The sequence below is a fragment of the Helicoverpa zea genome, chromosome 5, assembly GCF_022581195.2.
Source record: "Helicoverpa zea isolate HzStark_Cry1AcR chromosome 5, ilHelZeax1.1, whole genome shotgun sequence".
Taxonomy (NCBI): domain Eukaryota; kingdom Metazoa; phylum Arthropoda; class Insecta; order Lepidoptera; family Noctuidae; genus Helicoverpa; species Helicoverpa zea.
In genome coordinates, this window is record NC_061456.1 from 13547930 (window position 1) to 13572636 (window position 24707).

The 24707-nt window shown below is 37.4% G+C and overlaps 2 protein-coding genes across 2 annotated transcripts; one reads left to right on the forward strand and one right to left on the reverse strand.

The window, feature by feature from the left end:
* Window positions 1-1173: 1173 nt before the first annotated feature.
* On the forward strand, window positions 1174-7561 carry LOC124630526 (pseudouridylate synthase 7 homolog). Its single transcript, XM_047164472.1, has 11 exons — window positions 1174-1731; window positions 1998-2211; window positions 2563-2704; window positions 2966-3086; window positions 3497-3685; window positions 4073-4247; window positions 4695-4874; window positions 5415-5556; window positions 5714-6074; window positions 6608-6759; window positions 7235-7561. Exons 1-11 carry the CDS (start codon window positions 1439-1441, stop codon window positions 7540-7542), a joined length of 2277 nt encoding a protein of 758 aa, XP_047020428.1. The 5' UTR covers window positions 1174-1438; the 3' UTR covers window positions 7543-7561.
* A 15-nt stretch (window positions 7562-7576) lies between these two features.
* LOC124630527 (zinc finger protein 723-like) lies at window positions 7577-13415 on the reverse strand. Its single transcript, XM_047164473.1, has 5 exons — window positions 12481-13415; window positions 11977-12060; window positions 10004-10089; window positions 9404-9528; window positions 7577-7619 (listed from the first exon to the last, which is right to left on the reverse strand). Exons 1-5 carry the CDS (start codon window positions 12743-12745, stop codon window positions 7601-7603), a joined length of 579 nt encoding a protein of 192 aa, XP_047020429.1. The 5' UTR covers window positions 12746-13415; the 3' UTR covers window positions 7577-7600.
* Window positions 13416-24707: the final 11292 nt, after the last annotated feature.

Sequence of the window (24707 nt, forward strand, 5' to 3'; positions counted from 1 at the left end):
TTATAATTTAATATTGTTTTGATGTATAAACATCAACAGCATCTGGAGCAGTTCTGGACAGGAGTGGGATAAGAGGGAACGGAAATTAGTAGGGAGAGGAATTTTAAGTTTTTGGAGACGACCATATAAATCAAAGGATGAGTTGTTAGGACAGTCAAAAAATATATGGTCCAGGGTACCCTCATCCAGTCCACACTCGCAGAGGGATGAATCCTGCACCCGAATTTTGCGCAGAAAGACCGGTGTACAACAGTGACCTAACCGTATTCTGCACAGGACTGAAATTACCCTTTTAGGGTATTTTTTAAATTTTGAAAACCACGGTTTTGGTTTTACAACCGGTTGAATGGCGAAATAAGAGCTACCCTTCTTTTTGCTGGAGATGTTCCAGCATTCCTGCCACGAGGTCTCAAGACTCAATTTAGGGAGGTTTAGCAGGTCATGCCCTTGAAGGGAGAAGTGTACAAGGTCAGCAGACTCAGATGAACACGCATCTTTGGCCAATGCATCGGCACATTCATTGCCCGCTATACCGCAATGGCTAGGAATCCAGACTAAGTGAACTTCTTTCTCTTGCCTAGTGCAGGAGAAAAGGGACTTTTTAATATCCAGGACAATAGGAAAATGGAGTTTAGTTCTAAAGGGATTCTGGGATAGGGCTTGGAGACAGCTAAGGGAGTCAGTAAAGATAACTCCATAGCTAATCTCATGGGACTCTATAAAACGACAAGCTTCCAATAGTGCCACACACTCGCCTGTAAATACAGAAGACTCCTTCGGACATTTGAATTTCAAAATTATTTTAGAGTTCTGATAGTAAACCGCGGCTCCAGTACAGCCACCATTTGATTTGGAAGCATCCGTGAAGAACTTTTGAAACCCAATCCATCGTTCACCCAAAACCGCATTAAAGGCCGAATTTGCCGATGGGGAGTTTTTGGATATGCCAATGTTATAGAATATTTTAGGGGTGAAGCAAAGTACTTCATAGGGGTAATTAAATAGAGGAAGTCTGGGATATGGAGCAATGGGGGATTCTAAATTTTGAAAAAACCGGTATGCTTTTAGGAATAGGGGGATTTCTTTGGAGACTTGGAGACAGTTTTCCGCACGACTTTCCGTGTTGAACATTGACAAACGTGACAGATGACAATGACAGTGGTGAGTGGTCAGTCAGTGTCATTCATTCAAGGTGTATAAAACGTTTTGTTTGGGATTGGGATTGAATTTGCATTTAATTTGCAGTGATTTCGTTCGCGTGCCCGTGTCGGCTTAAAGCCCTTCTGAAAGTATTTCGTGATTTCATTTTATAATAAGTACATGTGCATTAACAGTTTACAAAAAGTGAAAGTATTAAATACTCAGAACTTTAAGTTTGTGCTAATTTAACCAAAACAGTGTTTAGTTTTTATAGGTTAAGTATTGATTATAAGAGAAAATGAATAACAGCAGGCCGTGGAATCGAGGTAATCGTGATCGTAATATGAGACGAGGGTTTAGGGGTGGCCGCGGGGGCAACAGAGGATGGTCAGGTAACCACAGAGGCTTCAAGCCGCACATGGGGAACTTCGATGGTCAGGGTGGTGGCCCAAAATATCAAAACAATTACTCAGGAAAGAAGGGCGTGTGGGTAAAGAGAGATACCCCCGGAAAGAGATTGTCTGAAGAAGATATTGGTGTGACAGAATATATAAGTAAACTGCCAGGATTCAATGGAATTATTAAATCAAGGTATGGTTTTGTTTATTCAAACTCATACAGATCTTTGTATTTACATTGCTATCAACTCTCAATATCTTTTAGTTCATGTTTTATAATAAAATCCTTAAAAAGAATGGTAATGCAATATTATTTTATTTCATTATTACCTTTGCTTTTGCAGTAATAGGGAACACCAGGCAAACTGTTACTATACATCTTTGTCATATAATTTCATTGTAAATGATATAAAAAAATATGTTGGAACATAAATTAAACCTAATCAAAATCTTCACCAGATATTCAGATTTCCAAGTATCAGAAATAAACGAGCAAGGTGAGATAGCCCAACTGACATGCTTGAAGGCACCGCCTGCCCCTGAAGAGGAAGCCGTAGTTGAGGATGAGTACCTGCTCCTCACGAAGTACAACCTGGAGATACTGCCCACTGAGACGTGGGATAAGATTAATAACTTGGCAGTCAGTAAAGATCCTGAGCCGGACTGCGTTGAGGTATTGTGCCTTATTCATCATCATCCTCTTGCTCGTATCCTGATTTTATTGCCATTGTGCTTAATGGCAACCATTATGTCATAACTGTATATTAGTAGCTTATGAGCTATGGTAGCAAATGAAGTAAAACATATGTAAAAAGCAAATCAAATTGTCACAGAAAATGACAACGAAATCAAGGAAACATCAAGTAAAATAAAAGAAATGGTATCTACTAAGGAATATATCATGGTGCTCTAATCGGTTTGAGTAACCTACTATTTTATTTGTAAACAGAGTAGTACTTGTAAACAAATCAATAATCTTAAATGGAAACTTGAGGTATAATTTATATGAAAGTTTTGTTTTTAGATTGACATGGAGGGCGTAACTAAGGAGCAGAGAACTAAGATCCATGATGCAGTCAAAAAGGCTTTCGGAGACAGTATAGTTGGTAGCACCGTCAATATTGAAGACAAGAAGTTGATGAGATTCCAAAAGTTCAAGAAAGGAGGTAAGATTGAATTAAGTCAAACATTGATACTACGTTACTACGTTGATAATGCATTTATTAAAAGTTAGGCTGAAAAAAAGTACAAAAAAGGCCTTAGCTGTAGAAAAGAAATATAATAGCATTACAAGCTACCCAGCAATAAATGTCTGTCTGTTAGATTTGAAGAACCTTAGTACAAAATTAGATAAAAAATAAAAATAAAATCTGAAATATTCAAACCCATAGAGAGATATTGTAATTACAATGTTTTTTTTTCTAAAGTGCGCATAGACAACAGAGTGAAGTGGATGTGGCCAGCAGAGTATGTGCATTTCATAGTGCACAAGGAGAATTGTGACACAATGGATGCTGCCGTACGGATTGCTGAGCGAATAGGAGTGCAGTGAGTATCATATTCTTATAAAAAAAATAGTTTATATGCAAGTAGCTGGTTATTCAAAGATCTGAAATGTCAGATTTGTTACCTGCTTAACCATATCGTAAGTTGAATATAGTTGCACAGCTGTTTCTCACATATATGTAGAAGAGACTGTTTTTTTGACCTTCATAACTGAAGTGTTATTAAAATCACTCCACATGGAGTTGCCAAAGGTAGGCAGGCGAGGCTCCTTCGCGCAAAAAATTGATATGTCAAAAAAAAAAAAATGGGTCAAGGTAACGTTCCGCGTCCCGCGAACACCCACATTTTGGCGACGTTACTTTCTCAGATTTTGCGTTATGACATCTCCGTTAGTCATTTTGTTCTCTACAGAGAAGACTGACTGATCCTAACTTGACGTTTCTTCTTCGCAGCGTGAAGCCATCAATGCTCGGCTATGCTGGCACAAAAGACCGTCGCGCGAAGACTTCGCAATGGTTCAGTGCTCGTCGACTGGACCCCAACCGGTTTGTGGCAGCCACGCGGTTCCTGAAGGACATACATGTTGGCAACTTCTGCTTTAAAGATTATAATCTCAAGTTGGGGATGCTGCAGGGAAACAGGTGGGTGGTAAGAAGTTAGAATAGTTAGTGTATGGAAGAGTGAAGGGATGTTGTATTGTTGTGATTTTAGCATATGTTAAAATTAAAGATGATCTATTAGGACTAATAGTTTTCTAAGCGTATTTCGTCGCCTCTCTCAGGTTTACCAGCGTCCCGAAGGAACTGCTTTCCCGAACCTGGTTAAAATCTCTTCCTAATTATTCTGAAATGTGTTTGAGTAGGTGAAAAGTAAAGCACATACCCTTACAAACTTGATAAACGTTTTATTATTTCCTGAACTCTATTCGTTCATAACATAACCATTTGGGTTTGTTATGTCCAAATAAAGCAATCAATAACTTTAGCAGTATAAACTAAAGCCTATGACCATACAAAGATTACTTTCAGATTCCGCATCGCTCTCCGCAACGTGACAGCTTCAGATGAAGTAGTGGATGCTGCGTGTAAGCATCTGCAGGAACATGGGTTCATCAATTATTATGGTCTTCAACGGTTTGGGTCCAGGGTCGATACCCCGACGTATAATATCGGCTTGAAGCTGCTGCAAGGGAATTTTAAGGAGGTAGGTTCTTTAAGAATTTTAAACGATAGTAAGCTAATCGTATTAGGTTTCGTGGATTCTTGTATTTATGTTTTATTTTTGTGTGTGTGTGTGTGGGTAGGGGACTAGATGTAATAATATTTCTTGTTTAGTAGCTTTTTTGTGTAAAGTTAGTTACTGGTGGCTTCAGTAAGGTAGTAAACAGATCAAATGTATGAATGCTTCTAAAAAAATTCTAAGGTTTAAACCATTTCAAACATCTTTTAAACAAAGTTAATGGCTTGAAGATTAAATCGGTATTTTTTACCGATTTTTTATAATAATTTTCTTATTTCTTAAAAGGAATAGAAGAGAGAAGGAGGAGAAGTGGAAAGTTATTTGACAAACATTATGTCCAGGCACATAGAATGTGTTGTGTATTTATTACATACATTCTCCTATTAATTATTTGTGTATGGTTAATTACAGGCAATCGACATGATACTCGAGTACCGGGCGGGTCCACTAGAAGAAGCTCTCCAGCTATACGCGAGCGCGGGCGCCGCCGCCGCCGCGCGCGCGCTGCCGCGCCGCGCCGCGCACAGCGAGGCGCGCCTGCTGCGCGCGCTGGCCGCCGCGCCGAGAGACCTGCTCGGGGCGCTGGGAAAGGTAACTAGCTCATTACCAGCATGTTGTAGCATCGAGTGTCTTGGCCTTGTTCTATTGCTCTGACAGCAGGCTTTGAGACCATAGAGAACAAACTGACTTCTAAGAAATAAACGCACCAAAATGCGATTGAGCGGGTGCCGAGGAAATAGAGCTCCGCCCTTTTACGTCTTCTTTGGGCCCGACCTTTCGTTTGTAATACCAAAAATTGTGACAGATATTTAAAAAATCCCAAACACCTCATTAGTTCGCTGGTAACATCGCTCTGCTGAGCTAGATCATTGTGATTATACGAATTTAACCTAAAAGTAGGCACCTCACCTACCTGTATTATGCCATCTCCAGTCATCTTTCCTTACTCCATAGTTGAGACTTAAATAGGTAGCTAATTGCTAACAAATAACTTTATAACTATTTCCCAAACTGAGTAGACCAAAACCCCTATTTTGTGTGCTGACCGCCAATAAAAACTTACTATAATTATGATACATTAAAAATTTATTTTAATAGCAACCATTAATTTTACCTCTTATTATTTTCCAGCTAGCCCGCAACACTCGTCTCCTGTACTTACACTCGTTCCAGTCTCTAGTGTGGAACCGTAGTGTATCGGAAAGATTGCGGCGCTTTGGTCTCAAGCCGGCGGTCGGCGACCTCGTGCCACTCGTGAAAGTTGATAGAGACGGTACGGTATACATCTACATAGAAACTTAATATTTATAGCTTTACTATCACTCTCATAGTAATGAAACTTACTTGCATAATTTTAAATATTACTGAGTATGTCCAAGTCACGTCAGTATAATTTCAAAGATATCTAAATCTATTAAAACCATTTACAGACGAATTCGAAGACGAAGAATCAGATTCCGAAGAAAATCAAACAGACGAAAATCAATCAGAAAATAACCAAAACGACACAAGCACAGATGAAACAAAACAAGATGGCGACGATAAACCAAAGGACGTAACCGACACAGAAACTAATCAATTCAAAGATAATAAACAAAAACAGGAAGAGAAACCGAAAATACCAGTGAAGGTATTAACGCAAGAAGACGTAGATAGTGGCAAATATACTGTGTTTGATATTGTTATGCCACTTCCAGGGTATTCTGTGGATTACCCGCCGAATATGAAGGATTTTTATGAGGAAGAGCTTAAGAAAGTTGGTCTGACGCTGGAAATGAGGCATAAGATTAAGTAAGTGGGAATTTCTTCTTGTCGTTTGTGGTTCAATTTTTTTTTTTGATAATATGAAGATGTCAAACTAAGTTACGACTGAATTATTTTTAATACTGACTTGTCTTAGAAAATTAAATCAATTCAAATTCAATAGAAGCGTAAGTAGTGGTCCTTGATCAACTGGGGTTATTTAGTAGTGTAAAATAGTGAAATTTTTTTTTTTTAATGAATTTAACTGATGATGATGACGCTGCTATTAGGTTAAAACTCAATCCCAAAATTATTTAAGGCTGATAAATAATGACTTGTCGAACGTCTAAACAAAGGACAGCTTACTATTTCCTATGTATTTTTGCTTCGTATCAAGAACAAGTTGTAACTTTATCACATGTGTCATTATCTGCCTAGCTTTTCCTAACAATGTAGGGGCTATTTACAAGTCTGACCTCTTCAACTTAGTTACCTGGACACACCCAATACTCCTAAGTGAGACTGCTTCTCTGACCATTTTGCATATTAACTATACTATAAATAAATCCTCTCCATTCCAGGAGCTACAGCATGTCAGGCGCATACCGTCATATATGCGTGGTGCCGCGTGACGTCACGTGGCGCTGCGTGCGCTACTCGCAGCCCAGCGCAGACCTGCTGCTGTCCGACTTGGAGATGATGAGGCAGGAGACGCTGTCGGGGATCATTGAAGGTAAGGACTCGTGTCTTTTAAGCCTTGTCTAAAGTATAGGATTTTATCCCAAACATCGACAATATAAACGTCAGTTGTCTCAAAGCAACTGTTTACTATGAATTGTCACATTCAACGTTCAAAGTAAAAAGTTATTTTTAAGAAAAACGTACGTTTATATTGTGCGTGAATTTAGACCTTGTTTGAATTTGCTTGCTGTTTAACAACCAGTTAGCCATAGCGCTAGATGTAGCATACACTATTGAGTGGACTCAAAGAAATTGAAGGTGCTTCACGTGATGCTAGATACATTTAGCTTGCAGTACGCACACTCCTGATTAATTGTGTAACTGATTATTAAATTTAAAATGTATTTAGTGATACATCTCCAACTATAGCAAAATTAGAATGTAAGTTTTATGCATGTATGTGTATTTGTATGTATCGTACATAACATAGTCATTTCCTTCTAATGTATTGTTTTCCTTTATTACAGACGGCAAATACAAAGCCCTACTCCTAACACTGACGCTTCCAGCGAGTTGCTACGCCACAATGGCATTACGGGAGCTCCTCAAAGTTGACACATCCAGTGACAACCAGGCTTCACAGAATAACTACCACAAAACACCCAGTTCTACGGAAACCAGTGAAAGTGGGGACAAATCCAAGATGGAAACCGAGAGTGGGGACAAATGCAAGGCAGAGTCCGAAAGTGCGGATAAAATGAAAGAGGAGTCTGGGGAGAAACGGAAAATAGACAGTGAGACTGTAGATGCCAAGAAACAGAAAGTAGATGAATAAAAGATTTTTATTTTATTTATTGAAGTTGTTTTATTTGGGATCTTTGGTGGTTTCTGATCTAGGTGTAGAGGGTTGACCTGTGAAAGAGATAAGAGAAGTTAGAAGTTATTCTTTTTCCTTTTAAAGTCAAATAATATCATAGAAATTTACATTACATTACTTTTAAGGCTGAAGTGGTGTGTATTTCTGTGGTATAAATCCTTCCTTACTAATATTATAAACTAGCTTCCGCAAGCGGCTTCGCCCGCCTGGTGTGTTGGTTAAAAGTAGCCTATGTGTTAATCCAGGGTATCACCTATCTGCATACCAAATTTCAACCAAATCGGTCCGGACGTTTTTGCGTGGAAGAATAACAAACATACATCCATACATTCTCACAAACTTTCACATTTATAATATAAGTAGGAAGTAGGATGTGAAAGTAACTCTGCCTGTCTTTCTGTCTGTCTGTCTTTTCTTCACGCCTAAACTACTGAACCGATTTGTGTGAAATTTGGTACAGACATAGTTTGGGACTTGTGAAAGGACGTAGGATAGTTTTTATTACAAAAAAATAAAATTTATTCCGGACGTATAGCGCCATCTATTGGTCAAACCAAAAATCTGCCGGAAGTCACTATTCCACGCGAACGAAGTCGCGGGCAATAGTTAGTCATATTTCGTCTTTATAGGAATCTGGGTAAATAATAGTTATTTGTTATTCAAGAGTGCAAAGTTGTTTTTCTAAAATCTTTGCACTTGAAACTCGGAAATGACTATGCAAAAGAAGGAAATGGCGCGCTTATGGCAAATTAAGAAGTTGTACCTATTAAAGTTTATTTATTTAAAAACTCAGTTTAAAAATAAAATAAGGTTAATAATCGATCTAAGAACAATAATAAAAATTACTTAATTAGTTGAATCATTATTTTAAGCAGAAGTTTATTTGTTTAATATTTATTTGTTTAAAAAGTCTTATCAAGATTGTCACAAATCGAGCATTGCACAAGATGTTCTTATTTCAAATCAGTTTTTCGCTCTAGTCGAGAGGATAAAAATGGCTTTTACACTCGAATATCTAAAAGTTAAATAACTCTTTCCGAGATGGTGGGATGAAAAAGATTTTTTTACATTTGGGGTTGATTTAATCAACTGGAATGAAGTGCCTAAATATTGTTTGTGCTTTCGTGTATTTTTGTGCTTAAATAAGTTTTAATAGTTCGGTCAACCGGTTATAACCGAACTACTATACGACATCGGTACCGTGAAATACGATTATCAGTGTTATGGAGTAGTGATCCCCAGTTCCCAGCGCCCAGTGAGTACCTAATACCTAATTAATTATTTTATTTCTAAGCCTGTTGTCTAGATTGACCACAGAATACCTACTTAATTGTTTGTTTGGTAAGCTAGCAAGGGACGCGGCGGCGTCCCCGGCGGGACGGAAGTCAAAACCGAAACTCAATTATGTTAGTGTAGGTACCAATATCAATATATCAATAATATGAATTCTGAAGAATATTTATTAAATGACCAAAGCAACTTTTCTAAGTTAGTAGGTATGGTACCTATGTACCTACTTTCTAAGTAGGTATCTTGGACACCAATGACTTTGTTTCGGATGGCACGTTAAACTGTACCTCGCGGCTGTCTTCGGCAGTCGTAATAGGTAGTCAGTCTTACCAAGTAACCAGTCTTACCAAGGGTATTGGGTTGCCCGGGTAACTGCCAGGAGGTCGGGCAGCAGTCGCTCCTTGTGAAACACTGGTACTCAGCCAAATCCGGTTACACTAGAAGCCAATCCCAAAATAGTTGATGGGAAAAGGCTCGGAAGATGAAGAGATGGTGACTATCAATAATGTGAATTCTGAATATTCCTTACGTGTGTGTGAAATGGTGCAGTAGGTCTCGTGGTCGGCCAGCTCGCGCATGCGCGGCGGCGTGGGCGCGCAGCTCGCCGGGCGTGGGGAACGAGCGCGGGCACCACGAACATTTGTGCGGCTTGTTCTGTAGCAAAATAGTTATACTAATATAGAATCTTCAGACAAACGATATCATGAAAGATGTAGGAAGCGTAAATAAGGCTGTAAATACGGTAGTTCATACGGCGAGTACATAGGTGTCTTACGTGAGGAAGTATAAGGAGAATACATCAAAAAGTACATAGGGATAGTTCTGGTAGAATATAAATTATGGACGAAAGTATACCGAGGAATAAGCACATAGGGAAGGATATAGAAGGCGGTAAAAATTAGTACCTAGTTCATATGGCCATAGGTACATAAAGGACTACACAAAAGGTATATAAAAAGTAAAATTAAGTATGACGTCACAATAAACCCATTATCATTATATCCTTCTCTGAAGCTAGGGTATGGATAGACACCAGCACCGGGTCTATCTAACTTGAATCGTGGTGCAGAGGAAACAAATCTTTACTATTCTTATATAAATAATAGTTATTCTCTAGGTAGGAACTAACCTTTGTATGTGTCATGCGATGATAGTACAGGTTGGAGCTAGCTGTGAAGCATTTGCCACATTCAGGACATTTGTGAGGCTTTTCACCTGCGGCAAATGAAAGGCAATTAGCGATTTTTATTAACTGTTGACAGTTCACTTATTTTGTTAAGAGTAAAGCACTTAGATGGAAGCCATGGACTCTGACTCGGGCTGAGGGCTGTACGCTGATTGGCCGTCCGTCCATCTAGCGATGATAGTCGCGTGTCTGCAGTACGTTGTGCTCCACGCGCTTCTCGAAGAGCAGTAAGCAACGCCTATATACGTGGCCCTACAGGGCCGAAACATGCTGGGCTACATGATCTCTCAAAAGTTTTGCTGTTGCTCTATTACACTAACAACCACAGTACGAAAGGTCATTTGATGATTTGTCATCTCAAAAAAGAAGTTCATTTAACACAGTGTGAAATTGTCAATTTTATCGGGAACAAATATAATGACCACCATAAAATGCTTTGATACCCTTAGTTTTGTAACCAGAAATATCTACTGAACACCAGAAAAATAAAGTCTAAAAATGTAATAGTTCCAGCTATTTTAGTCACGACTTCACTTTAAATTGTATTCGACCACCAAATTTAGTAAATGATCACCAACTCTTGACGACCAAATTAATGTATTATTTTTGCCTAAATAAGTCACTGTGATTGCCATAAAATATAGGCTTATTACCAAATAAAGTATTATGATGCCATATTAAGTTATGTGTCCGGCTTGCAATGCATGCGTGAGTGTCAGTATGACGAGTGACAGGGGAAAATGGAAGAAAATGACATATTGCGCCGACCCCAAGTAAAATTGGGAACAGGGCAAGAGAAAGAAGAAGAAGAATGTGTTTCTCAATACACTCCCTCGAAAACACACTCTTATCGCGTTGTTTAGAGGCATGCAATAGACAATTTTCCACCCTAGTGCAGGAAAAGGGTCCCCATAATGTTATTACATGTATTGTATCAGGCCGAACTTATTTTTTTGGAGTCAGTTTACTTAAACAGGATAGCAAGATGTAAAAACTTTGATTATCATTTTATATTAAAACGCTGGTATAATTTTGATGATCATTTACTACTTTTGGTGATCATTTACTACTTTTGGGATAACAATGATTTATTTGGACGCATTTTGCTTAAATAGGATAGCAGAATTTAAAAACTTTGGTTATAATCTTACTTTAAAATGGTGGTTTAATTTTGGTGATAATTTACTATTTTTGGCTTACGCATGATTTATTTTGGAGCAATTTCACTTAAATAGGATAGCAAAGTGTTAAAACTTTGGTTATAGTTTTACATTAAAATGCGAGTTTCATTTTGGTGATCATTTACTATTTTTGTCTGCTATTTGTTACTATATCTGGTGATCAGTTAAACATAAGCCAATTTTATCGAATCAAAACAGTTTCAGCTAACTTTGGAATTTAATAGATAAGTATGCTAATTGCGTTGGGTGAGACAAAATGGTTGGTCTTGGTGGCCTAGTGGGTAAAGGACCAACCTCTCAAGTATGAGAGCGCGGGTTCGATCCCAGGTCAGGCAAGTACCAATGCAACTTTTCTAAGTTTGTATGTACTTTCTAAGTATATCTTAGACACCATTGGCTGTGTTTTGGATGGCACGTTAAACTGTAGGTCCCGGCTGTCATTGAACATCCTTGGCAGTCGTTACGGGTGGTCAGAAGCCAGTAAGTCTGACACCAGTCTAGCCAAGCGGTATCGGGTTGCCCGGGCAACTGGGTTGAGGAGGTCAGATAGGCAGTCGCTTCTTGTAAAGCACTGGACTCAGCTGAATCCGGTTAGACTGGAAGCCAACCCCAACATGATTGGGAAAAGGCTCGGAGGATGAGACAAAATGGCAACCGCGACACCGTTTACGAGAGCTAGCATCTTCAGATCCCAAAGCGAGGTTCTCAAAGCTAAGTCTATGAGTAGGAACTCACCTGTATGTATTCTCCGATGCGTGTTCAATGAGCTGGATGTGCTGAAGCCTTTGTTGCACACGTTACATATGTGAGGCTTTTCACCTAGAACAACATAATCGAATCGTTAATAGGTTCTGTGATGGAAAATTAGTGCTGTAACTGTGTTGGGAATAGATAACACCTAGTAAAATGGATGAGCTTCGTAATCATGCACCCCTTTTAGTTATTGGTATATGTATATGAGCTGCACGATTTCGAAGCACATCCATCTGTAACTATGTTATGTAATAGGACCACAGTGCGCCATGACTGTAGTTCGCATGCCAGAAATTGTAGGTACCCTAACAGCTATTGACACCGTTAGAGGCAGTTGCCTCATCCAAAATACTGATAAGGTTTGCTTTGCAGGCACTTTTAATGCTAATTATCATTGCAAAAGTCTGCAAAACGAGAACCGGTCAATATTTTACACACCAGTCGAGGCTATGGCCAACATTGCCGGAGTATATTTCGGAGATGTACCTGTATGCGTCCTCATATGCCTCTTCAGCAGCGAGGGTCGGTCAAAGGTCTTCAAGCACACTTGACAGGGCAGTATGTTCTTCATGGTGGCAGCTTTCTGTGGCAAGCAGAAGCTGTCTTTGCTGCAGACCATTGTGGTTCTCTCGTACAACTTGACTAGGTGGTTGTTCAGCCCTTCGAGAAACTTGAAGTCTATGATGTTTAACATTTTGTTCGGCTTTCTGCCTTTTGTTGATAAGTCTAGAGGTTCGGTTTGCACTTCCATTTTAATTTAGGTTTGAGTTACCTTTTTGTCTTCTAAAGTTTAATTCACATGTTTTTAGCTTTGAATGGTTTGTCGACCGCCATTGAACCAGTAGAGATCAATGGAGTCACTGGCGATTTCAGAACCGTGTAGATAAATTTGAACTTGCAACTAGAAGTGATTTAATTGGAACTGCTAGTGATTATCATTGTGTGGTTCTTCCTTAGATATTCACTCAAGCTAATTAAACTACATATGTATTATTGAACCATCTCCCAAAATCACGACAAATTAACTGATTTCCACTTGAATTTTCACAGGTAACTGTCATAATTTCCCGTGGGCCGTCCTATAAATACGTGAAGGGCTGACGTATACAAATGACAGGGTGATATTAGTGTATTAGATTGTATAACAGTTGTGTCGATGATCGTTTCGAAGTATTGTGGTGTTGCCAACAATAAGTTTTGTAGAGCACGGGACACTAATCGACGTGATTGGGCGGTTTTTTTGTATTCGCAATGGAGGGTGGAAATGTTGGATGTGGTATCAGGTGTAACGGGTTTATGGGTACCTAAGTTTACCATACCTATACCATTGTGGAGGTATGAGAGCAGAGAGTAAAGCTCATCATACCTCGCACTAAAGGGAGGATCCTCCGACCGGACAGATGTTTTTATCCGATGGGCTACTGCCCGACAGTTGTTGTCGGGGTGATCTATGCGTATTAACGTGCGCGCGAACACTGCATGTGCGATGCAGGATAGTTGTTTGAGAGTTGCATCGGCGACTGTGTAGATGGCGGTGTTGACAGTTGTAGTAACGCCACACCATCCATAAAAAGTTGTATCGCTACTCCATAATACCATCGCTATCCACATATTCGGATAATTTGTCTAAGTTTCATTCCAGTCTTGTTTCATACGATGCATCCTTCTTCCTTGTACCTAAAATCAAAAGGAATCATTATAGTCTTCACTTGAACAATTCTGTTGGGTTTTCTTTCAAAACACCTGCTTTTATTAAACATTTTCATTTTAGTTTCTGGCATTTTGTTTTAGTCGCAATAAACATGGGATTTTCTATTAGTCAACGTTTGTTTTTCCTACAACTGACATTCAAGAACATTCCTTCTAAAATACTTTACAAGATACCTCATCAAATGTTTCCAATATCCATGAAAAGTATTGAAGAAAACGTAATCGCCTATAAAGGTGACGCTGCAAAGCTTTAGATTTCCTCGCTTTGTGCGACTAAACGCAAGGAAAGCGTACACAAATATTTACGAGTCGTCGCATTGTGGCGTACGCTGTCAATCACGCCTTTATACGCTTCACAATAACTTGGGACCTTCGGGTTGGGATACTGAAAGTATACCCGTACAATCATCATCTGCTTTATTGGAGAGCTGTGGATCCCTTAACATTTAGACCCTAATATTTCTTGTGTTAATAATTGTATTTTCATTCCTTTCTTCTTTCTACGCAAGTCTGTAGGAACATCTGCTAAGTATTTATTAACAAACATCTGGAACACATTTTACCGGATAAAAGATAAGAACTACAAATTTTATTTAGATAGGTTTACACAATGATCTTATTATAAGGAAATATTAAAACTAAGTATCAAAATATTCATCCGCATCGCTGTCAGCTGGGATCGTGCCCAAAAGGCTGGCCGCATTGCCACGCTGGATGGCAATACATATCCTTTGACCGAAGTATAGGCCAGCCCCTTGGTCACGAGTGGACTCCACTAATCGCTTACTAATTTCTCGAAAGAGTCTGTGGGCACTTGGGCCCCATGGTCCCAGGGTTTCAACGCCAAACGGCTCAAAAATGCAATTGCCGGTGAGGTTTACATATTTGTGCCGCTTGAGGTTTTCCGCGGCTGCAGCAGCTGCACCGACACAGCTCGCCGTACTGGGAAGGTGGGAAGATGCAAGGGTGTCGACGCAGGTTGCGTCCCACACCAAAGACCTTCCCATCTTCCAAGGCATTATAGACATCCCGTCTGGTCTCTTGCCATCGTCGCGTGCCAAGCCTCTGGGTTCTAAAATGGCTGGCACTCCGGCGGTGACAAGAGCACGACGGATAATGTCATTTATGCTGGCGTGTCGTGCCATGCGACCAGCACTTTTGCTACAGGAAAGACCATGGTGCCCAAGGCGGTCCACAGATTCACCGCACTGGCAGCGATGCGGAGCCGCAGTGGGAGCGCCGACATTTTACCATATTTGATGGACATAACATTTGAAGGGATCATCCAGATATTGTCATTTGGCAATAAGACAATTGTTAACATTTAATATCCTTATGATTACATACTTAGTGGATTAATATAGGAGTATAGCAATGGACTTACGTAACAGACACCTTACTTACCTACCTACCTACCTTGATTATATTACTGTACTGAATCCCTTACTAAAACATATTTTTGTAACCTAGGCGTGAAGTTACGGTGGCCTATTAAACATATTGAAATATTTTCTAATACCACACTATTCTTTTGAAATAACAACAACCATAGTACGAGCATAGCTTTCTAATCAGGGTAAATGCTTTTATTATAGTAAAACCAATAGGTACTGGCGTAGGAAGTGACGTAGCATTCGATGCCATTGTACACCATAAAGTTAGTCGATTATTTTAATAAGCTTCGCAACTGGGTTAACTTTTAGGGGTAATCGATTGATCGGTATTCGGTATATTGCAATTGTTCAATCAATTCATTGTGTTATGAGCAATCGTATTAGCAGCAAGGTGGTAGCTTGGTTGTGAAATTTCGATTAGTTTATTAACTAAGTGCTTTTAAGGTTGTTCGTTAAGGAAAATATTTCAGCTAAGATGTTTTTTATTGTGGACGAGGGAGCGAAATAATGAGGCTTATATCACCAAAATTGACCAAATCTCCTTAAAGATTTAGTGTTTTTCAATAATGTGACAATAGTAGGTGTCTAAAATGATAAAGAACCGATTTGATGGTGCTTTTTATTTAATGAACGTTTTATTGAAGTGAGTATATCTGATAATGCGAATGTTCTCACTATGGCTGCATAGGTACTTATTAATTCAGCAAGCAAATAAGATAAATCATATTTTATCGAGTGTGCTGTAGATTTAATCACCCAACAAGCCTCAGTGTCAGAAAGATAAGAAGAATTTATCATAATTATTTTAAGGGAAAGTGTAAGTTTTAAAGTTGTTTCAATATTTTTTGTGTAATCATAAACATTACCTGCAGCTCGTAGATACGAACAAATATTAAGTACTTGATAAATCAAAATAAGCCGATCTTCAAGAAGTAAAAAAATACCATCGTCCCTATAGATTCATTAAGATAAGCACTGAGATCAGCGTACACGGCTCCGAGTAACGCGGGGAACAATCGAACAGTTTTATTTTCTTCTATTGTTATTTTAGCAAGAAAATTCTCGAAAGCTATTCAAATTCTGCTTTGCCTCTTATTCAAATACCCTCACAAATCCGATTTACTCGCAACTTGTTAAGACTGCCTTGTTTCACTTCTACCTTACTTTTTATTTATTTTTCATCTATTCAGAGGTAAAAGGAAACTTTTATTTGTCCTATACCTATAGTACATATACAGATATATATTTGTATCTTCCGAGGGTATTTTTCTTTCTGTATTTAGGTCAGGATTTGTTCGCAAGATTTACTGCCAATAAATGTATTGAGGTTATTTGTATATCGTTGTGGCCAGCGGGCACTTTTGTTCAGTTCCTCAGGCATACTAATAAGACATTGATTGATAGATTAGGTAAAGTAAACCTGCAATGTTTTAGGTTTAACTGATGCTGGGGCTTATTTGAAATGATGACAAATTCACTTAAGCGGATTAGTTTCAATTGTGTAGTGCGAGATGAAACTGATACTAGATACTTATAAAATACGTGAATATCAATATTTATTCCTATTTACGATGATTGAAATCACTTTGACTCATTCCGTTACTATATGTAATTAATTACATTTTAAACACAATACAATTAGAACGAAACCACCAAAGTTACATTGCATTGTATCGCGTTCGTATTGTATTTGTAGCCCTAAATAAGTCATGGATATTAAGTTTTTTACTTGGTGATTTGACAAAAAAATACGTTCACCTTCTGTATTAATGTGAGTAGTTATGAAATGGCAGCTATAACATGTTTTTGTTTAAACTCGAATTAAGATTTTACGTAAAACTAAAAAGACCGCACCCACACAGTGTTTCTTGCCAAAATATTCCATTCACTACCACGCTACAAAGAAAATCCCCCAAAAACCCCGAAACTAAAATAGAGAGGTAATAAACGGTCTCATACTACCCTCGTTTCAAATATAAAACTAAGAAACAAAAGGTTCCCACAATATTTTCGTCAAATTACGCGCTGTATCGATCCTGGCGAGCGTCTGTTGCATAAATGCATTAGTCTGAAGATAGGCACCTCGCACTATTGAGTAGCAAGTCATGAGCGGTAGCGGTGACGTGAGCGGGAGCGGATGGCGTTGTAATTAACTGTAGGAACAGGTGAATAAACTGTGTGTTTGTGGGATAAATGGTAAAAATTGTTTTGATGCAGGTAGAAACGTGATGCGTCATGATGCGTACTGCATTGTGGATATCATTTTACTTAATATTATTAAATAGGGCTACTATTACGAAGATAGAAAGGTGACTTTCATGCTTTTTACAAGATTTACAGCCTTTTAGCATCAGTTTATAAAAACCTTTGAAGAAAATCGAAGTAATTTTTATGTTGCAGCCTTTGTTTATTAAATTTAATATCAGTAAGCACTACCTTCCCTTCTATGTTATTAAGGATGCTTCAAGGATCTTAAAGTATGTTCTACTTTTTGTCTATACGCTTTTATTCTCCAATTTCCATTTGTTAATAAATGCTCCGTTTAAATAACTTTATAATTATGAAAACTTCTTTGACTGTACATTTCTTCACATTATCTCCTGTATTCCTTCCATGATATTTCTGTACCAAAACACATAACTTTAATTCATGCCTTTGTTTTTGTATCTTAATCGCTGCTTTCTCTCCACTTGGACCAGCCGTGGTCCTCGACGTCCTCCCTAAATTTATTCTTAATAAAGCGCGGAGCGACCGTCCGATGTATTTTTTGATATCTCTCGCTTTGCGATGAAAGCTTGCAATCTACCGGTGTTTTTCTTTGGGGATTGCGTTTGTTCAGCGTTTTGATCACGTACTGATGGCGATCCTAACCTATCGACGAAAGTAATTTTTTACTGCGTTTGATGTTTGCTTTTGATGTTGTTTTGTTTTAGTTTTAAGCTTTTGGTTACGTGATCAATTTATTTCTGAATATAGATTGGCCTTGTTGGTGGGTACTTAACTTAGGTTCTGGGGTTTTGTGTGTATTTTTCATAATGTTGCAAATATTTAGTTGCAAAATAAATATGTATAATACAGTAATGTGTTAGATATTTGTTACATTGTGTTCTGTCTAGGAACCGTTTCGTTGTCAACGTTCGTCGATGGGATGAGTACGAGTCACATGATATTGATACTTTCGAAATAGTTGGAGACAGCTTATTATGATCCTATGGTCTAGGTTGTTTGGTTAGGAAAATCTCCTCGGGCATCAATCTTCAGACATTTGAGATTGTCAAAAGGCCTATCAATGAAGGGATATGGCTTAGCAGTTACCCGCTTATTTTTTTTATTGGAAATTTGATGAATTTTGGTTTACGATATTTGTTTTCAATTCAAAACAGTATGATGTCGAATTACCTTGCCTTTTTCGTTGAGTTTAGCCTAACTTTATATTTTCACGATCATACTTGTCGAAGGAGGTCGAGGTTCGTCTGTACGGATGTTTGATTTTCATTTATTTGTAGATACTTACAGATATGTCAAAAATGTAAACCTAGCCGCTTTGCCACGTTGGATGGCAATGCAAAACCTTTCGCCATTTATTCTAGGCTTTTGATTGCTTATGGACTACACTAATACTTGAAACAGTTCGTGGTCAATCAAGCCCCGTAGTCCAAACTCAAAATCAAATGTCAAACTCCAGGTTGACTTGTCTAACATATGCTTAAATTCTGATTATTTATAACTCGGTCTCTGTCTATTGATTCGAGATTTGAATAACTGAAAATTTTCCATTACTTATTTTATTGGTTGGGTAGTTTCAGCTAGTTATACCATCCCCCTCCTCCATGTTTTTTCAGAGGAAAACTTAATCCAACTAGGAGCTATCTAGGAACAAAATCAGAGTAAGACAAACTTGAACATTATCAACGTCGCCAGAATAAACAGCTTCATAGAATATACCTTTCAGAGAGTCGATGTAAGCGGAAAACTAATTCAGGAGTATTCAGGACTAAGATAACTTTACTTAAAATATACAGTCCAAGTTCTGCGGTAAAAACGTGGAGGTTCCAAGATGGCTGGGCGTGGCTGCCGGTGGGCGGGCGGATGGGCGGGGCCGCCCAACTGTGTCAAGTGTTTTTAGATGGATTATTTTTCTTTGATGGCTCTTACTGAGAAAGCTCTTCGTAGTAATGGAGTGGGCTATATATACTGTATACTTGTGTGTAGGTCCTCCTGGCTTTAATATCGCCAGTGTATTTTATTAAAGTTGGTTTTAGCTGGATTAAAGTATTTTATTTTGAGACGTTTCGAGGACCGAGTTGTTTGTCATCGTCTTCACCACAGATTATATAATAGTTACAACGGTCTTCACAATTGTATTGTAGGTAGATGTTTACTCAAATAAATGAATGCTTTAGTTGCTTGGTAAAACAACACATTATATCAAAGTGCTGATGATCTTAGACATAATAATAGCAAATAAAATGTTTGCTATATCTTTGCCAATACCATCATGTGCCTCAGGCTAATGACACAATTTATTTGGGCTCGACTGAATACATCCTTCTAACCATGTATTTTGAATAATCGAGTATTAGTTTTCTTTTATTAAAATAAGTATTTAAGCAGTTTTATACTTCGTACATAAAGAATTATGTACAGTCAGAACCAAAAGTCGATGAACAGAATCAACATGACAAAACACCTGTTCACAATAAAATGCCATAAGTTATAGTCGCAACTAGGAAACAAAATAGACTGTACACCAGAAACTTACAAAAGTCGTTAAACACGAGTATTTCAAAAGTATCTGTGCACTAGTATTCCTAAAGTCGCTGTACACCATCAATCCAAATGTCGCTGAACATCATTGTATCAAAAGTCACTAAACAGCAGTAAATACAAAATTAGGTTAACAAAGTATATTTTTAATGTTGCCGTGTGTTAATGTACTTTTGACGCTTATATTGTTCAGCTACTTTTGGGACAGTACTTGCTTGACCTTAATAATGTATGTTAACACGTTAGTATCTATTTCAATAATTTTAATAATTATTTTGGAAATACACTCTTTTGCAAAAAAAGCGGGCACCTATGCGAAATCTTAGTTTTAAGGACTTTACGTGTATTTCAAAGGGTTTTAATGATTGTAGTATGTTTCTAGCATCAAAAGGGTTAGCCAAGCATGCGTGAGAGTGTATACTAAATTTGAATTTTGTACAATTGCTAAGAAATTGGTTAAACCTTGTTTTGGACTAATTGCTGGCAGAAAGTTCGTCGGTGTTTTGAAAAGTTTTTGAAGTGATTTTCAGAAAACTGATAATGCAGTCTTAATTAATGTACCTTTTTGTTAGATCAAAACATTTTTGAAAAACTATGCGTATTTGATAAAATTTTCACCTGCTCTAAATAGGCTTTACTGATGATTGATGGCAATGTTAAGAGTTTCGGTATTTTAGTGTAAAGCGTTCTTCTGTTTAGATATTATACCCACGTGTTTTAAAATATCGCTTTTTCATAATCAAACACTATTTAGAGGAGTATCAGTACATTGGGCTGCGACAAAACCAATTTAAAGTAAGCAGTGCCGATCACAACTCGTCTCCTTTCGGACTTTAACATTTTTAAAAATCTTGAAATTCTACAAAATACAGAAAATAGCGCATAAACTGTGAGCACGAGGTCTTAAGGTCTCGTAATCACTGATTTTCAAACAACCTCGTCTCTTGAGAAACTCCGTATACCTCCGAAGATCTATGAGTCTGAGCGTTCAAATTTCGTGTTTTCACGTTTCGACGTTGTTTCGACGTTTTATTAAATAAACTTGCCTGCACCGAGATTTCCTAGCATCTACAGCACTTTACTGCTTAAATCATAACAATAATTGGCTATCTGCTCATTTCTTAAGAAACATACGTTTGGTCAATACTTTTGAATTCTTGACTCCCTTTCAGCGAAATCATCGTTTAGTAACCCGATACCTATGGAGTTATAGAGAGCTTCAACGCGGCGATAATTAGACTTTTTAGATAGCTTAAACCCTTCTCATCATTTTTCATGTGGTTAATTTTAACATTTATCACAAAATTTGGTATTTTTTAATGTCAAAGTACGATAGGAGACGAGTTGCGATCGGCACTACTTACTTTAAATTGGTTTTGTCGCAGCCCAATGTACTGATACTCCTCTAAATAGTGTTTAATTATGAAAAAGCGATATTTTAAAACACGTGGGTATAATATCTAAACAGAAGAACGCTTTACACTAAAATACCGAAACTCTTAACATTGCCATCAATCATCAGTAAAGCCAATTTAGAGCAGGTGAAAATTTTATCAAATACGCATAGTTTTTCAAAAATGTTTGATCTAACAAAAAGGTACATTAATTAAGACTGCATTATAAGTTTTCTGAAAATCACTTCAAAAACTTTTCAAAGCACCGACGAACTTTCTGCCAGCAATTAGTCCAAAACAAGGTTTAACCAATTTCTTAGCAATTGTACAAAATTCAAATTTAGAATACACTACTCTCACGCATGCTTGGCTAACCCTTTTGATGCTAGAAACATACTACAATCATTAAAACCCTTTGAAATACACGTGAAGTCCTTAAAACTAAGATTTCGCATAGGTGCCCGCTTTTTTGCAAAAGAGTGTATTTCCAAAATAATTATTAAAATTATTGAAATAGATACTAACGTGTTAACATACATTATTAAGGTCAAGCAAGTACTGTCCCAAAAGTAGCTGAACAATATAAGCGTCAAAAGTACATTAACACACGGCAACATTAAAAATATACTTTTCATCCCACCATCTCGGAAAGAGTAGTTTTACCCTTTGATATCTGAGCGCAAAAGTCGTTTTTATCCTCTAGAGCGGCAAAGTGATTTGAATTTAGAACATCGTGTGCAATACTCCATTTGTGACAATCTTGATAAGACTTTTCAAACAAATACATATTAAATAAATAAAATACTGCTTAAAATAATTATTCAATTAATTAAGTATTTTTTATTATTGTTTTTACACAGATTTTTAACGTCGTTTCATTTTTAAAGTGAGTTTTCAAATATGTTAACTTTAATAGGTACATCTTTTTAATTTGATACTCGTATGTGCGCGCCATTTTGTTTTTTTGCATTTAGTAATTTCCTCGATGAGGTGGGATGAAAAGTTACGTGTTGCACTCGAGTGCAAAGATTTTTCACCTTGTGCTCTTTTGATTCCCTCGCTATCGCTCAGGATTCTAATTATTGAAACACTCGCTACGCTCGTGTTTCAATTTTAGAATCCTTCGCTTGCTCGGTCATCAAAATTGAGCCCGCGGTTAAAAAGCAACTTTGCACTCTTGTATAACAAATAACTATTGTTAACCTAATTTTGTATTTACTGCTGTTTAGTGACTTTTGATACAATGATGTTCAGGGACATTTGGATTGATGGTGTACAGCGACTTTAGGAATACTAGTGCACAGATACTTTTGAAATACTCGTGTTTAACGACTTTTGTAAGTTTCTGGTGTACAGTCTATTTTGTTTCCTAGTTGCGACTATAACTTATGGCATTTTATTGTGAACAGGTGTTTTGTCATGTTGATTCTGTTCATCGACTTTTGGTGCTGACTGTACTTCACCAAGATGGCTAAGAAGAAATACACAACTTCGCAAGTGTAAAGAATCACATCTTTTTAACTCGTGCCAAGTTACATTCCATGTAAGCTCCTTTTAATTAATTTCCACAGTTATAACAAAAGACAATTCTTTACTGTATAATTATCATCATCGTCTGTCTCGTCTGAAACCCATAAAAACAATACCGAAGACAAATTAAACATAAGACACGACACAAAACACCAATGCATTTATAAAGTACGTATAAGTATAAAAACCACATTTCATTTTCCCAGCGTGCTGTGACACGGTATATCACACAATTTCTCAGAAACAAACCGCTCCCCCGCGTAATTCTTTCAATTTCATCATTAGACATCGGATTATATGCACTATCAAAATGCCAAAATATGCATGCAAATATGCACTAAAAAAGAGCGAAATATGCACAAAATATGCACAATTAAAAAACCACTATTAGAATTAACTTGTATTTTCAGAACATATATTTAAATATACATAGAGGTACTATTAGTTGTAATTCTTGTGACAATATACAATTACATATTTTTCAAGGTTTTCTGCCGCAAAGGACAATGGGCACAAATATATGGGACCTGGTATACCCCACCAATAGGAATGTCATATATATCATTGGATAGGCCTTTTTATGTAGGACAAGATTTACTATAACAGCTTTGCTGAAATGTTTGTCCGTTCTGAGATATAGATCAAAAACTGTGCTAAAGTTAGAACTAAGTAATCTATTGATACCTCAGTTGTTTTTAAAGGAAAATCTAAGTACTAATAACTTTAAGTCTTGTAAGTACTACTGTGCCCGTTAGGATCCATAATTGTTACTATTATGTAGCATTTCAACCTTTTATTGTACCAACTGGATGTTGGGCGTAGTGAGAAACCGCACCAATAGGAAAGTCATACATATCATTGGATAGGTCTTTTTAACTGGAACAACATTTACTATGACAGCTTTGTTCTATTGTTTGTCCGTTCTGAGATATAGATTACAAACAATCTTAAAACTGATGCTAATCAATACTGTAATCTGATTTTCTTTCATATACAAGACTTACACTTAGTAGTTCTTAGATTTTCCTTTAAAAACTTGAGTTATCAATAGATTACTTAGTTCTAACTTTTGCACAGTTTTTGATCTATATCTCAGAACGGACAAACATTTCAGCAAAGCTGTCATAGTAAATATTGTTCTACATAAAAAGGCCTATCCAATGATATATATGACATTGCTATTGGTGGGGTATACCAATCTGCCCATTGTCCTTTGTGACGTTTGTCACTTAAAATTAATTTATAGGCTGAAAATGACCTTTCGACGTCAACTGACGTTACCGGACAGAACTTGAAATTTGGCGCCATTTCTGCCGAGATATACTCTTTGGCGAAAGCGCACTGAGGAGAGCGTACTAATTATTATTATACTCTTTGGCGTAGTACAACACGTCTATCACGTATAAATACTGAAATATGCACTATCAATGAAAAAGTACCAAAATATGCAATAACGCTAAAATAATAGCATAATATGCATTTGCATATGCAAACATGCAAATGCATATAATCCGATGTCTATTCATCATGTATATTTAAATGAGTTTGTATTACAGGACGTCTGTAAGAGCCCCGCGCTTTAATATGTACGGAGACACTCTTATTATCTTGCTAGGAACTGTTTCCATTGTTATACGGTATGGAAACAATATTAATATATGAAACATTTGATGCCAAGGTAGGCAAGACTGATGATGATGGATTGTGTGAAAGTAGATTTGGTAAGAAAGAATGTTACTTGTGAGATGACGGCAGATAGAAGAGTATGGAAAGAGAAAACATGCTGCGCTGACACAAAATAAAATTAGGATAAGGGCAGGAGGATGATGTAAGCAAGACTGATGATGACGATGTTATTACAGCAGATCCTAATTTAGGCAATCAGATAGTTCCATCAAGTATGGAAAACATTGCATTA

What these genes read in the sequence shown, in the direction of transcription:
- LOC124630526 (XM_047164472.1), top strand. Translation starts at nt 1,439, where the DNA reads ATGAATAACAGCAGGCCGTGGAATCGAGGTAATCGTGATCGTAATATG. An exon ending in TGCTCGGGGCGCTGGGAAAG is followed by an intron (nt 4,875 to 5,414) that starts GTAACTAGCTCA and finishes ATTATTTTCCAG; the next exon opens with CTAGCCCGCAACACTCGTCT. An exon ending in GCTGTCGGGGATCATTGAAG is followed by an intron (nt 6,760 to 7,234) that starts GTAAGGACTCGT and finishes CCTTTATTACAG; the next exon opens with ACGGCAAATACAAAGCCCTA.
- LOC124630527 (XM_047164473.1), bottom strand. Translation starts at nt 12,745, where the DNA reads ATGGAAGTGCAAACCGAACCTCTAGACTTATCAACAAAAGGCAGAAAG. An exon ending in GCATCGGAGAATACATACAG is followed by an intron (nt 10,090 to 11,976) that starts GTGAGTTCCTAC and finishes CATTTGCCGCAG; the next exon opens with GTGAAAAGCCTCACAAATGT. An exon ending in ATCGCATGACACATACAAAG is followed by an intron (nt 9,529 to 10,003) that starts GTTAGTTCCTAC and finishes ATTTTGCTACAG; the next exon opens with AACAAGCCGCACAAATGTTC.